At 42.2% G+C, this 15,339-nt stretch overlaps 1 protein-coding gene across 4 annotated transcripts in view; it reads left to right on the plus strand.

Annotated features, from left to right (window-relative positions):
* The first annotated feature begins 412 nt into the window (after nucleotides 1-412).
* The window catches only part of Rxfp1 (relaxin family peptide receptor 1), an 83,088-nt gene continuing 68,161 nt past the window's right edge, over nucleotides 413-15,339 (plus strand). For 2 of the 4 annotated variants that reach the window (XM_057757229.1, XM_057757230.1), the window contains exon 1: nucleotides 413-589. In XM_057757229.1, the coding sequence (XP_057613212.1) occupies nucleotides 541-589 (49 nt within the window). In that variant the 5' untranslated portion in view covers nucleotides 413-540. The remainder of the gene's footprint in view (nucleotides 590-15,339) is intronic. The other 2 variants (XM_057757231.1, XM_057757232.1) reach the window with 2 other exon arrangements.

Below are 15,339 nucleotides of genomic sequence, written 5' to 3' on the forward strand. Positions count from 1 at the left end.
AGTTGTGCCACAAGAGCATCCATAGAAGAAAAAAATGTTTTGCTTGGGGTTTACCTCGGCTCAGTCTGCTTCTAACAGTTTTGAGCAGGTCAGAGTTCTGTCAGTGTTCGTATATGTATGTGGAGATTTTTCAAGGCAGAGAAACAAGATGTTTAGAGGAAATGGACCTGTATGCTCTCAGAAACTTTCCTTCTTGTTGCCTGCATCTCTCTCTCTCTCTCTCTCTCTCTCTCTCTCTCTCTTCTCTCTCTCTCTCTCTCTCTCTCTCTCTCTCTCTGTGTGTGTGTGTATGTGTGTGTGTAAAGATATTAAGACTTTCAGAAAAGGGAATCAAGAGAAGAGAGGGGAGGGGTGGAGGGATAAAGGAAGGAAGGGAATGAGGGAGGGAGGGACAACGAGAGAGCGAGAGAGAAAGAACTGCCTTCTAGCTGCTAAGACAGCGGACAGAAATAGCACAACCACTGTGAGCTGTGCGCGACTCTTTGTATCCAAGACCACATTTTATCTACGTTCATTAATCAGTTGCTCAGAAAGAAGGAAATGACATCTGGTCCATTCTTCTTCTGCGTCTTCATTATTGGAAAATATTGTGAGTATGCTCAGCATCTAATTTTATGTGCCTTAGTGTTTTGTGAAATAATCACAAGTGCAAATGTTCCTTCCTTACACGTACGCGTTGAAGATAAAATGCATGCTCCGATAAAACTGCAGTCTTACTTTAGAGTCCTTCTGCTTAGCCGATTTCTGATGTTTGTCCTAGAATATTCTGCCATAATCAAAAGTTAAACAAAATTGGCATGTTTTAAGCCCATGATTAATATCAGGCAACTTTTATAATTGATAAGTAGTCTTTTAATATTGAAAAAGACTGTAGATTCTGTGCAAGGAGCATGTCCTGGGGAGTTCCTGATATTGGCTCATTTCTGTGTGGTTGTCGCACGCTGCCACCCTTAATATGCTCCCTGAGGTTTGCATCCACACACGGATGCAACCATGTAACTCTTCTGCCAGATTTTGCACGGGTCCTTGAAAGAAAAAACAAGAGAAAGAAAAAGCAGTGAAAAACATGGATAGCCAAGAAAATAAAAAGTCATTTTGCTTGTAATAGAATGGCAATTTTCCTTGGTGTCTGTAGCCATAGGTCTTTTTTAAAACAGGGAAGGAGCTGTTGTGTATTATTTCTCATTAAACTGTCATGTCTGGGTTAAGAAAACACTTATGTGTGTTCGAACAATGAAATAACTCAAACCTGGTACAGAATGAAAGTTTCTGAGTCCCCCTCATACCTTAGGATTGTGAGGGAGTAAACATCACCAAATTTAAAACACAAGCATGTTTATATTCTTCTGGCTCTCAGAGTCTACAAAAGGTTTGTTTATACTAAGATATTCTTAATTTCTCAGGATAACCTTCCATCTTAAATCTCTTAATTCTGACAGCATATAGTATACTTTGATGATTTTTTCCTCCTTTTCTCTACAGTACAAGTAATCTAAATAATCAAAGATTGAGATGGTTTCAAAACCAGAGGAATGTCTAGGAATCCCTGAGAGTGTTCTGCTCCTGTTTTTCTCTACCTCAGTCTTAATTATGACATTCCCACATGTAACTACAGTAAGAAAACCTCAAACTTCTCATCACCAAAAGACTGGTTCTCTCTAATTATAACCTATTACTTAATGGATCAGGGCTACACACACACACATGCACACGCACACACACGCACGCACGCACACACACATGCACACACACGCACACACACACACACACACACACGAGCTGTGCCCAAGCTTTTGATATTTGCAACAGGAGTCCCTTGAAATGAAAGATCAATTTTAGCATTTTCTATTCCATTTGAAGGAAGTGCATGATTGAGAGACCCAAAGAAATCCTCCTAGAACAGGTGTTCTATGATAAAGAATTTCAGATGTGTTCAGGACAGGCTAAGAAGGAATTTGGGCTGGTGTGCTACTAAAGACATTCCAAGCTATTAAAATGTTCCATGTGAACATTCTTTTGTTAATAAATTATTTTCATGGGCAAAATATTGAAAGTGATAAAGATGAAGACAATGTCAGAACCCTCCATCCTTTTACATTTAAGTTCTCTTAAGTTTAAAAAATAAAATACAGTGTAAGTTGTTGCACAGTCGCAAACTCCAAATTCTCCACATTCCATGTGGATGTGGGAATGAGGGATGAGGGAACCATGGTGATACAGAGATGAGGAGTGGGATTCTAGGCTGCTCACTCTATCTGAATAATTGGGGGACCTTGGGAGAAGCCCTACACTAGTAACCACAATAAACTCAGCCCACCTTTATTGTAGCCCATCACTCAACACTGAGTGGGGACTTTCTGTGCACACAGAAAGGACATGAGCAAGGTGATCATCAGTAGCAGAGAAGGGCAGGCTCCTAACCCCCCACTGCTGTCCTGAGCTGTGGGTTGTTTACTCTGCTTGCTGGGCTTGCTTGGTTCGGCTGTGTTGGTTGCTGTGTTGTGTTGATCCAATCCTCTGCTGCTTCGGAAAGGGAATGTGGTAGCATGGGAGACACCATCCTAACACGTTCAGCTACACTGCCATGTTCTGCTTCTACTCTTCTCAGCCATTAATTTACCATCTTTGAACCTTAGTTTGTAAAATGGCAATCAAATACTTCATGGTATCTACTTTCCAGGACCCTTGTATTCAGCCTTTGCTAGAAAAAAAAATTAAGTCTTCACAATAACAATTATGTAGAAACAATTCAGTAAGACCCAGGGACGTTTCGTGCCTTGTCATAAGACTCACACTAATAATGCCAAGAGTTGAGTGATTTGGGTTCGTGCTCTTCCTTCTGGACAATGATTGTCCACAGCAGGGGAGGCACAGATAATTGGGCCTTGAAAACAGCAAAATTTCCTATAGATGGAAAGAGCTCTTGGCCACGTTTAATGAAAAAGCCCAATTGAATGCCAGATGCTTTAATAAGCAATGAGATAAAGTGTCACTAAAACTTCAGCCTTGCCGAAGATTAACATTAACCCAGCACATTAACCCAGTGCTGCTCAGTGACACACACACAGCAGCAGAGCTGGGCTCAGGAAAGCCAGGCTTTTATCCTTCAGTCCTCTGCCCATGCTCTATGAATCGTAATAAACCAAAGTTAATCTGTAGTGTGATGCTACTTTAGCTATGTGAGACTGTGACATCAAAGGAAGCTGAGCAAAGGGCATGTGGGATCACACTGTGACATTTTTTAAGTTCTTGTGAGTCTACAGTTACTTCAAAATTACAAATTAAAAAAAAATCTCTGAATGTGTTTTATCATAAATCCTTATCAGAGATATTTTAAGTATTAAACAATATCATCAAGCAAAACAGTCATTGCACATGGTACTTTAAGGAGGCAGAAAACAAGGTAGGAGAAAGCAGGGGGCTTTAAAACAAGCTTGAACCATTTTTAGAATTCGTCTTCTTCTTCTTCTTTTTTCTTTGAGACAGGGTATCTCCTTGTTACTCTGGCTGTCTTAGAACTCGCTCTGTAGACCAGGCTGGCTTTGAACTCAGAGATCCATCTACCTCTGGCTCCAGAGTGCTTGGACTAAAGGCGTGTGCCACCACCACCAGGCCACTTTAGAATTTCTAAAGGACTAGCCCAGATGTTGAGGGCTTCAGCTACAGGTCCCTAAGGAGACCTAGCAGACCAGTGTAACTCTTAGCAACTCTCTAAGAAGAAAAGAAAAGCAAAGACAGACATCCCATAAAGGGCCATAAACTTGATGAAGACATTCAAAAAGACCCACACTGACTGACAGACTTATCCATGTCCAAACGTGGGAGAATAAGTTTACCAATGCACAGACCACAGGATGTCTAGTGTTCCTAGTCAAATCTGTAAAGGTTGCTACAATTTTGTGCTATTCTTACTCTGAATTTGGACTCACATTTTAAAGTTTCAAGAAGATAAGGAATTAATAAATCCTTACCACCGGAATAGAAGGAAACAAATTATGTTTGTGAAGCAAATAGGCATCCAGCATAATTTCATACCTCAGAACAACCTTGTTCAACTGAAGCACCTGGAGGTGGGTGCTTCAGTTAAGCTTGATCTTTTTCATTTAGGAAAAAAGTTGTTAGCATTTAAACAACTTATTTTCAAACTTTATAGTGATTGTTTTTATATTTCCCATTTACTGTGAGCTTTCCAAGAACCAGGAATCACGTCAAATGTTCACAAATGTCTCATGTTCCCCCATGACTTAGGAGATGTTCCTACCTTAATGTAGAAAACAAGAACTGCTCTGTAGCACATCCTTGGCTCCACTTTCCAAAAAGTGTTGCAAAAGAGATTTGCATCCAACTCTGTAAACAGCGCCCTGTCAGTAAAGCATAATTTGGTCCCAATATTTCTAAAATTATAGTATCTTAGAACTTAAAAGTACTGGAAAGACACCTTGATTGAGCTCACTTGCTTTCATACAAATTACATAGTACCCACTTCAGAATCTGAGCAACCCTAAGTCTCAAAACCAGAAATACAGGTGTTCTACCAGACAGGGCGAGGCCAGGCAGTGTACTCCTCCGCCCTCGGCGTTCAGGCACGTCTTCTTATGGACCGGTGAGGCTCCATGTACCAGTTAACACATACCAACAACCAGAGGATTAGGGTACAGATGTGAGCTACTTGTATCTACAGAAAACACTTTGGTTTCCAACCGTGTAGCAAATGCCACTAAATATCAGCTTAGTTCCTTTGTCAACTCCCTCCTTCCTTCTCCGTGGCTATGTCCTCCCTCGCTAGCTCTGCTGCCCCGGGAACACCTCTCTTACCTAATAAAGAGAGATCCAGAGCCACCCGGCACTGTTCAGTTCTACAGGTCCAGACATTGGCTCAGTCAGAACACCCGGAGTCCACCCCTGACACCAAGACCCCTCTCCGTCTTTGCTGAAGCAACAGGAAGTTAGGAAAACTTCAGATTTAGGTCTTCATCTCCAACCCCATAAACGAACAAACAAACAAAAAGATTAAGTAACAAGAAGAGGACCATACAGAGTAAACTCTCCTGTAATTTGTGTTAGGAAATGGTTTTTCTTGTTAAATTGTTCTGAGTTCCTTGCTCGTGCTCACTCTCCTTCTGCTCCTCCTTTGGATCGTGAGACTTCAGTCCAGTGCTCCAATGTTGGTCTCTGTCTCTGTCTTCTTTCATCGCCTGATGAAGGTTAATATTCAGGGGGATGCTTATATGTTTTTCTTTGGGTTCACCTTCTTATTTAGCTTCTCTAGAGTCACGATTTATAGTCTCAATGTCCTTTATTTATGGCTAGAAACCAAATATGAGTGAGTACATCCCATGTTCCTCTTTTTGGGTCTGGCTTACCTCACTCAGGATAGTGTTTTCAATTTCCGTCCATTTGTATGCAAAATTCAAGAAGTCATTGTTTTTTACTGCTGAGTAGTACTCTAATATGTATATATTCCATACTTTCTTCATCCATTCTTCCATTGAAGGACATCTAGGTTGTTTCCAGGTTCTGGCAATTACAAACAATGCTGCTATGAACATAGTTGAGCATATACTTTTGTTGTATGTTTGGGCATCTCTTGGGTATATTCCCAATAGTGGTAGTGTCGGGTTCATTGCCACTTGGGTTTCATTTTATAATTGATTCAATATTTACCTGCATTAACAGGGGTCTCTCATTACTTCAATCTTCTATTATAATGAATATTTCCTTTGGAAATAATCAAAAATTTTCTGAGTGTTCCTCATGGAGAAGAGGGCTCGCTCTCAGAGCTTTCACCGGCTGTTCTGGGTCACGTGACACCCCCGACTCTGGCTGTGGCGTCTTCCCTCTCTGCCTGTCTCTCCGAGTGGTTCTTCCAGGACTGTCTCAGGAACAAGAGCGCTCATTCACTGTAGAGCCCGACCTCAGCCTCTTCCCCAAGTCAGCTCCAGGTCCACCTTTAGTCAAGGTGCCCAGAAAAAGCCCAAATGTCACCCTCATGATTAACAACAAAAGGGGGCAGCAGAGGTTCTAGCAAATTCTTCAGTGGTGACATTTGCTATTTTTTTAAAAAGGTAGTTGACATTTTAAGTAATTTGATGGTTTTTTTAGAGGACCCATAGGCACTTGAGCTCAGAGGCCATGGAATTGTGAGCAATTTTGATGACTGTAACATTTAATTATATAGAGGTCTTCTAAGCATCTTTTCCCTTGGCTCTTACCTAATTCACCTATGGAGAAATAATATGAAGTTTCTTTTTTTTTCCTCTCTTTTTTTGCTGCTTGGAGTCTGAAGCTCAAGTGAATTGCTATTACCTTAGGCAACTCCATAAGTATTTTTAAAAGACATTTCGGCTTTACACAAGTAAAGCTCCTTTGAGTTGGAAGGAAACCTGAAGTTTCAGAAGATGACACCCACATCTCTGACACGGGAAGACGTTACAGTTTTTCCTTTTCTCTGCATGATCTGGGTTCTCTTCTAACCATGGCTCTCCAGTTGTACTCATAGGTGATAAAGGACAGGAAGTAACAGAAGGGCAGAATATCGCCTAAACAGAAATAATCTAGACTGAAGCTCTTAAATTTAGTATCCAACAAATTGCTGGTCTCAAATACTGTGACTTAGCCCATATGCTACCCAGTAGCCAATTTTCCTGCACCTGCCTGGTAAACAGACGCTTCTGGTCTTTCTCAGAACCAGCAAGAAATGTTCTGATCCCATGTCTCCAGCGCTGTTCGCAGCCCAGCCCTTTGTCGGAGATGGCAATCTCTGTTCTCCAGTGCCCCCAGGTATCAAGTCACTTTCTATTTTTTCCCCAGATTTCTCTGGGAGTGTAGGTACTGAACACCTGTGTATCCCACGTCTCCCTGCCTCTTCCTCCCTGCAGGAAGAATGCCACCTCCCTGCCTGCCCACTGTTCTGGTGCCATAGAGTTAGGACAAGAGAAACAGTACTGAGACACAGCACCACCCTACCCCTTGCTTCTTGTTCATTGACCAGCCCAGTTTCTAGAGTAATGTGTTTTATTTTTTATGTGGAGTGAAAGGTGCTTGTGGGAGCAAGCAGTGAGCCTTCACTGTCAGGGAAAACTACCTCAGGCTTTAACAAGCCATGGCTTGCTGCCATGCTGAGCCTACATTGGCAGACTGTTGTCCATTACAGCACATCTCGTCTCTAACTCATCACACAGAGCAAGAATGTTGGATTCAGGTCTTGGAATGAAATGGGCATGTCAAAACACAGCCGTTATCTCTAGCCCCCTTCTAACCTCCTTGGGTTTGATCCTACTGTGTGCTCTGTTCTGCCCCTCTTCTCCCCTATGCAGAAATAACTGGTTGTCATGTGTACATTTCCTTTCCCACTGCCAGGAGCCCAGATGTGAATGTTGAGAGGATCAGACATGTTCTCCTGTTCCCTTCATGTTAGTTTCTCCCTTCTATCTTGTCTCCTTTCCTTAGTCTCTCTGTGACTCCTAATAGCACCCACAGTTCTCCTTTCTTGATACCAAATCCTGCTCACCTCTTCTCCCAAGTACTTCTTCCTTGTGAATGGAAACTTCCACAGAAGAGTTGTGTGAGGCATCCTTACAAAAGTGACAACAACAACAACACATACACACACACAAACACACACACACAGACCTATTTTGTTGTTATCTGGATTCATAGGCTCTGGAGCTGAAGTTTTCAGTTATTGAATAAATTGGTTCCAACATCTTTCTCAAACATATGGAAACTATTATCCTACAGTTTTCCTTAGCCACATCCATTTAAACAGATAAATATGACTTCATAGTGTTGAAATTAAAATGTTATGGAATAAAAATAAATACGAACTTATAGACCTTAATGAAAGTGCATGTATCTTGATCTACTGAGAAAGATCAAATAAGCAGTCCTATAATGATTTCCACTTTTATTGAGGTTGCATATTTCCAATATGTTAATAAAAGCAGCTGATCAAATTCTGGGGACATTAGGCACCAGCTTCAGGGACCGAGCTCGAGTCTCCGTCCCCACATCTCTCACAGCTCCTGGTCCCTGTCTTCCTTTCACATCCTCTTCTTATCCCTTGCTGCTGTTTTATTTGTTGGGGTTTCATTGTTGTTGACATTTTAATGTGTTATTCCAAGGTGGGCTAGACGTGCCTGATGCATTTTGAATGGTCCAGAAGATTGACCATTTTTACTTTCTCACTTGTCACTAATTAGTTGGAAATTGCAAACGGCCTCATGGTTTATAAATCTTTCTACTTTTTCACACATCTCAAACCTAAAAAGACGACACTGTCAGACGTGCTTCTCCTAGCCTCTGACTACCATCTTCTTTGTATAAGACCCTGGGAGGGAGGAGACCCAGAGAAATGGCCAGTTAGTTCAGTTAAATTTAGATTCTTGTTTTTGCTCTTCTGACTGTCTTACCTTGACCCAGTAAGCTGACATCAGAGTTTAAGTCCTTGGAGAAGAGATGGATTTTAGTTTCTAGGTGTTTCAGCAACATTCTGGACAGCTGAACTCACCCCAGCCCTGGCCAGAAGCAATGCGGTAGCATTTGTCCAGCAAATCCGCTTTAATGGAGAAAGATGCACATGATTCGTTTGAGTTGCTCTTGGACACCTGCTTTCAAGCTCCTATGCCAACATATGTGGCAGGTCCAAATTATTCTCACTATCCAGCAAGCGAGAAGCGCTTCACACGCCAAAATGTAAAAAACAGACAGTCTCAGGTTCCCTTAATGACTTCATAATCAGTGATAGACAAATAGAAATAGACAGAAACTTGGTTTGCTAAAATGCAAACAGAAACACCAAGGCCAGCCAGAGCAGCATCATTTCATCCACTCAACAATTTAGATTTAATGCAGCCACAATAAATGCCTGAAGAGGTGAGAATGGATGGATGAATGGTATGGTATTCATGAAGAAAACTGGACTCTAGCAAGAATGTGAATTATGGAGGGAAGGAAAAAATGAAGAATGGTGGTATTAAGTAAAAATAAATGGTATTTTGGATGGCTTGTAGGCATGGCGAAAGCTCTGAGGTATAAAGAAGGCTTCGTAGCAGCTTAGGACCTAGAGCCAAGACAGGCATTAGAGCAAGGAATACATGCTGGAGGTGATCTTGGGGCAACTGTTATTCCATGTCCTATGCCAGCATGGTTTGTCACTGCCTCTGAGACGGGTTATAGAATGTTCACTTTATTATAGCTACTCAGTTCTGTTCTGAACAACTGTGAAAAAAAAATCTCATAGATCATAAAATCAGAGAACATTTGACAGTAGGAGCTATAACCATGAAGCCATGGTACTTTGAAATCCAGTTGTAATGAAAACCCAGGTGAAATATGAACTCAAGACTTCTTGGTTTACAGCACCAGAGTTTTAACTCTGTCCTAACAGTGACCAGTGGACACCAGTGAGTGCACATGTTAACTGTCATCCCACGAGATGGTACAAGAGAATCCAGATCTTCAAAGCTTTACCAGTGGCTTGTGTTTATTCCTTTAGCAGAGAAGAACCCCTACTGGGAAATAAAAATGTGTTTAAATCAAACTCAGATATTTTGACTCACAGTCCTACCTCATGTTAGATGTCATTCCTCCATGTTTTTCTATTTTGTTGCTGTCTTACTTACCTTTCTGTTGCCGTGAAGAGATGCGATGCCCAAGGCAACTCATCAAACCGAATTGGGTCTCACAGCTCCAGGGATTTAGAGTTAGTAGCCGTTGTGGCAGGGAGCATGGCAGCAGGCAGGCAGGCATGGCTGATGTTGGAGCAGTAGCTGAGAGCTTATACCTTGGTCCACAAGTGCAAGGCAGAGAGAGAGTTATCTAGGAATGGTGCAAACTTTTGAAACCTCAAAGAGCACCCTCCAACAAGGCCACGTCTACTATGCCATCCCAAACAGTTCCCCTAAGTGGGGACCAAGCATTCAAATACATGAGCATATGGGAACCGTTCTTATTCAAACCACCACAATTGACCAAACTAGTTTCTGTTGCTTTACCTTTGCTTACACCTACCTACACTGCAAGTAAATTTTATTTTTAGTACCTTGTCCTGGTTTCTGAGGCAGGTATTTTTGTGTTGCTGGGACTAAAATATGTCGAAGAGTAGGAAGAAGGCATGATTTAATTGGCTCGCCGATTCAGGTGGTTCCACCTCAGGTGCTTGATTGCCTGGGCTTGGGCAGAACACAGTGGCGTGGGACTGGGTGTCAGAGTTGCTTCAAGGCATCCTTTTAAACAGCAGGCAGAGACAAGAAGAGAGGGAACCAGTGTCGATTTCAGTCCTGTGACATGCTTCCTCCAGTCCTGACTCCCAACATTTCCACAGCCTCGCCAAATAGTAGTGACACCTGAGGACCAAACCATAAGAACACAAATCCGGAAAAAGGACATGTCATATTCAAACCATAAAGAAAATAATGTATGCATTTCATACTTTGCTTTTCCCTTTTTTCTAGCAACACTATTGGTAGTATTATAAAATAAAATAGCCGAACACGGAAATGTTGCTCTAAATATGGAAAGTTCCTAAGGACTGGTGTTATTAGCTTTATTAAACAAAAAATTGTCCAAGGAAGTCCCTAAAGCCATATGATGTGTAATCCATAATTAGAAGGAGCAAAGAATGATATGATATAGTAATCTCCTCTGCTTGGAAGCTGAGCTGTCTGATTAGTCACTGCAGCATGTATTCTACTTTAACATTTACGCTGGAGGAAATCATGGCAAACTTTTAATATGAGCTTTAATATTCTTTAGTCCGTGTACTTAAATACACAGACGTGCTCAACAAAGTCATTGCGCTTTGGTTGTTGGTATGAATTACCAACCTTACTTAAGTTGTAGCACAGTCAGGTACATCACCGAAGTTCTAGTTAAACGACTCAGTAATGTCTACTTAAACCATAGAGGGGGTACATATAGCATTGTCTCTCCAAATGAAGGCAAGGCTCAGCTTCAGAGAGATTTGTGAACTGGCCTAGGTCACAGGCTCACAAATACTCAGGGTTAAACTCAGGTTTATCTAATTCCCAAGTCAAGCATTTCTGCTGAGCATGCCAACACCAAAGTCATGTTACACACGGCTTGTGTGTGGTCTGTTATTTGGGCAGCTATTCATGTTCCCATACATGGATGAGCACGCTGATCCAGTAATCCGCAGTCCGTTTAGATCTACCAGGGATTACTTCCCCGGAAGGAGAAAGACACCACACAAACAGCAGTGGTACGGCGTAGTTGAGGGTCCAGGACAGGGAGGGGCGTGGCAGATGTGGGAGATGACAAGAAGGTCAGTGGTTTACGAAAGGCTGAAGCAAACACTTGAAGAAAGCGGGAGAGCATCGTGGCAACTGGGTCATGAAGTTGGTTGCCTTTGGTTGCCACACTCCGCAACTTAGACTGTATTCAGTGAATTCATCACAAAGTGGTGGAAGGTAAAGGAAGGGGCCATGACCAACCGATTCGGTTGCTGGTGTTCAAGTTTTTGAAGGACGTCTTTATGTTTTTAATGTATTTTCTCCCTGACACACATATATAAAACACCCAGAATCCACGTGGAACACATTGCATAGGTTATTTTTAATTGAAAATAGATTCCTTTCTTATATACTACATCCTGATTATAGCTTCCCCTCCCAGTTCCTCCCCCACCTCTCCTCCCCTCTGGATCCACTCCCTTTCTGTCTCTCATTAGAAAAGAGCAAGTGTCTAAGAAATGACAACCAAACATGACAAAATAAAATAGAATAAGATTAGATAAAGTCTGAGAATAAGGCAAGAGATAAAAGCATTGGAGAAAGCAGTGTCAGCAATGGCTAATTCAATAGTAGACCCCAAATAAAGGCACACAATGATGTGACACAATCATGTGAGTAAAAAGGCAGGCAGTCTCTGTAAGTGTGTTACATACTCTTTAATCAGTGGGTTCTCTACAGTGAGGAGCTGGTATTGAGAAAGCATTTGTGAACAAAAGCGTCTTTCCTCACCTGTGACGTCACGACAGTAGAAAGCATCATATGTGCAAATAATTTCAGCTACTTAGTTCATAGGACCAAAGCGTGGCATCTATAAGAAAATAGTTTTTACTGTACTTTGTTAATATTTTGAATAATGGCACCACTCAGGGTAAGTTTGTGCACAGGTTTATGTGCCTGTCTGTGTTCACCTGGAGTTTTCTTTGGGGGGGGGGCATGGAAGGATGCATTTTTCTTTATAGAGAAAGAATCTGTAAGAGCAGAATGCAATGGGGCCTGAACCTGAAGCTGCACTGTTCACTCTGGACCAGGAATCCCCACACTCCCTCAGAACAGTTTTTAATTTCCGTAAAAACTGCATAACTGTAGTCGTGCTAACTGATTCGTTTGGAAAAAAAATCCTTAAAATAGGAGAGAATACATCCACTCATTCTTGCAAACAATAATGTAGCCAAAAGATCCCTGAAAGCGACCTTTTGCAGATACATTATAAAGCATTGCAATTGCTTCTGTGTGAGTAGACAAAAATACAGATTCATAAGGAAAAGTCTACACCTCTTCAATATACTTATGAAGATTAAGGACTCACCTTCAGCTGCACCAAGTCGGGCTCTCCTAGTTGGTAAATTTCTTGCTGATATAAACTAAAGACACATTTGAAAATTTTGGGGCAGGATCTCAAAACGACACTTGCCAGGAAATCAAATGTATTCTGGAATTTCAAAATCAGTGAACTAAATCAAATTCATGCTGGCTGGCTAAAGGAATTTCTTAAACGTGGGCTACGCCATTTGATCGTCTGTTATAAGCAGTGAACACTGTCACAGCTACTTTTCTTTTTCTGTGTTAAAATGCCGTGAACTTCCAGGGGATTAGAGTCATGATGGCGGAGTGAGCACAGCAGGTGGCAGGCAGATGGAGCAGGAGTTGAGAGCTGGCATCTCACCCAGCCAGCAGGAAGCTGGGAGCACTAACTGGGGATGGCCAGAGTCCTTGGAAACCTCGGAGCCCACTGTCTCCGTTACTTTCCTATTACTGTGAGACACTGTGACCAAGGCAACAAACATATAGAAGAAAGAGTTTGTTTGGGTTTCCAGATTTAGAGAATGAGTCCATGGCCATCCTAACCAGGAGCGTGGCAGACGGTGAGCAGACACGGCGCTGGAGCACTAGCTGAGAGCTTACGTCCTTCCTGACAAGCTGAGGTGGGGGGGAGTGGGGCTGAAGGGAGAGGGAGAGAGTGCACACAATCTAACTGGAACTGACGTGGGCTTCTGAAACCTAAAGGCCCACGTCTAGTGACAAACCTCCTTCAACAAGGCCATGCCCCCCTAATCCTTCCCAAACAGTTCCACTAACTGGGGTCCAACTATTCAAATATATGATCCTATGGCATCCATTCTCTTTCAAACCACCATACCCACCCACGGACACACATTTTCTCCAGCAAGGCCACACATCTGAATCTTCCCCAAACAGCTACCAAGTAGGGATCAAATATTCAGAGGTCTGATGCTTAGAGAGGGGGACATCTCATAACCACCACAAGCACTGCTCCAATTATCGGAATTGAGCTCCTCTGGGAAAGCTGACTTCTAGTTTAGAACGTACAATGTACGCTCTAAAGTCTAAGTGCAATCACTCTGAGGTTTTTAGCCATTGTTTGGTGACAAGGGCGTTGTGAGGAATCAGGGCTAGCCCCACAGGTGGAGGCTTTACTGAAGAGCTAGCCATGATTTAAAACATTAAATTTCTTAATCTCTTTCTTGCCTTACTTTCCTTCACCATTTCTAAAAAAAAAAAAAAAAAAAAAAAAAAAAAAAAAAAAAAAAAAAATGTTAAGTTTCCTTAGTCTAATTGTTGACAGACAGAATCTGTGGGCCCTAGAGTTTCCGAAAGGCTGCTGAGGGGCAGCGTACTCTGAGGAAACAAGAGACGAGGTCTCTTGACTGACTACACCAATCTCAAACATCAGCGTTGTTGGCAGACATTGCATCGAGAGGTAGAGGCTGGAGAAAAGGTCCACTTTCTGCGCATATTAAAGATAGCTTCCCAGCGTCATGACTTTGAGTTCTGTCCTAAATGCGGTAACTACAGAACTAGTCATCATTCGTAGCCTCTTTCCTTCTACTCTGTGTGCTTAGCACAGTGTACCTAGGGCCAGTAAAGTCGTAAAGAATCACTGGGGGACAACACGAAAAGACCCTTCACCCATAGGAATTTCATTCTGGCACTGGACAGAAGGTAAGCTCATTGTCTGAGTCTCATTTCCTGTGACTGTGATAAGATACCCTGACAAAAGCGATTTCCAGGAGAAAGGGTCTCCTTGGCTCACAGTTACAATTGCGTGAAAGTCAAAATAGCAGGAAGCAGGGGTCGCATTACAAACACAGCCGGAAACAGACCAGCGAATTAGTGACTTCATGCTCAGCTCTCCCTCTTCTGTTCATTCAGCACAGGGCCAAGCCCATGAAATAGGATTGCACATCTTCAGGATGGGCCTTCCCACCTCAGTTCACCCAGTGTAACAATAATGATTACAGAAGAGGTCTTAAACTTGAGTGGGAGGACGAAGGAGAATTTGAAGAGGGGAAAAGGTGGGGCGGATATGATGTAAATACAGAAATTCTCAAAAACATTAAGTTTTAAGAAAGAAAATTCCTCCCATGCATGGCCATGAGTCAGCCTAATCTAGAGAACTCCCTATTTAGACTCCCTTCCCACTTTATGTTTTATTGAGCCAAAAATCAAAACTATTCATCACGCTAATAAATTTCTCAATATGTTCTGAAGAAAATAAACACATGGGCTAGGATAGTAACGAGCAAGGAATGCGGGGGAACGTTAGCTGGAACAATCCTAAACAGCATCTCCCATCCAAGTACTAACCAGGTCCAGCATGCTTCACTCCAGATCAGGGCAATGTTTTACTAGATATAAACAGTCTTTCTAGGGCAGTGTTACTTACGAGAAGAACCCCTTGCCTTGTAGAGACCTAGACAACAATAATCCAAATATCCAGAAAGATAGACTGACTCACAAAAAAGACCTGGAGAAGCTGAGAACACAGTAAGGGTAGCGCTGACAGAGGGAAGTCAGCCAGGGGACAGCTGTGACCTATTCATAGACGATCTGAGAGTAAAAGTGAAAAAGGTGTATGTTACTCTAGGGACTGTGAGGTCCCAGAGGAATTCTGGAGGGAGAACACTTTGTAATCTCGTTTTTTTGAAGAATATTCTAGGTGGTGTATGATGACCAGGCTGGCAAGAGACTGAGAGGAAGTCAGAAGGCCAAGCAGAGGACAGCTACTGTTCAGTCAGTCAGCCTGGTTATCCACACACGGGACACAGAAGAGATGAGGAGTTTACAC

The sequence above is a fragment of the Chionomys nivalis genome, chromosome 24 (genome assembly GCF_950005125.1).
Source record: "Chionomys nivalis chromosome 24, mChiNiv1.1, whole genome shotgun sequence".
Classification (NCBI taxonomy): Eukaryota; Metazoa; Chordata; class Mammalia; order Rodentia; family Cricetidae; genus Chionomys; species Chionomys nivalis.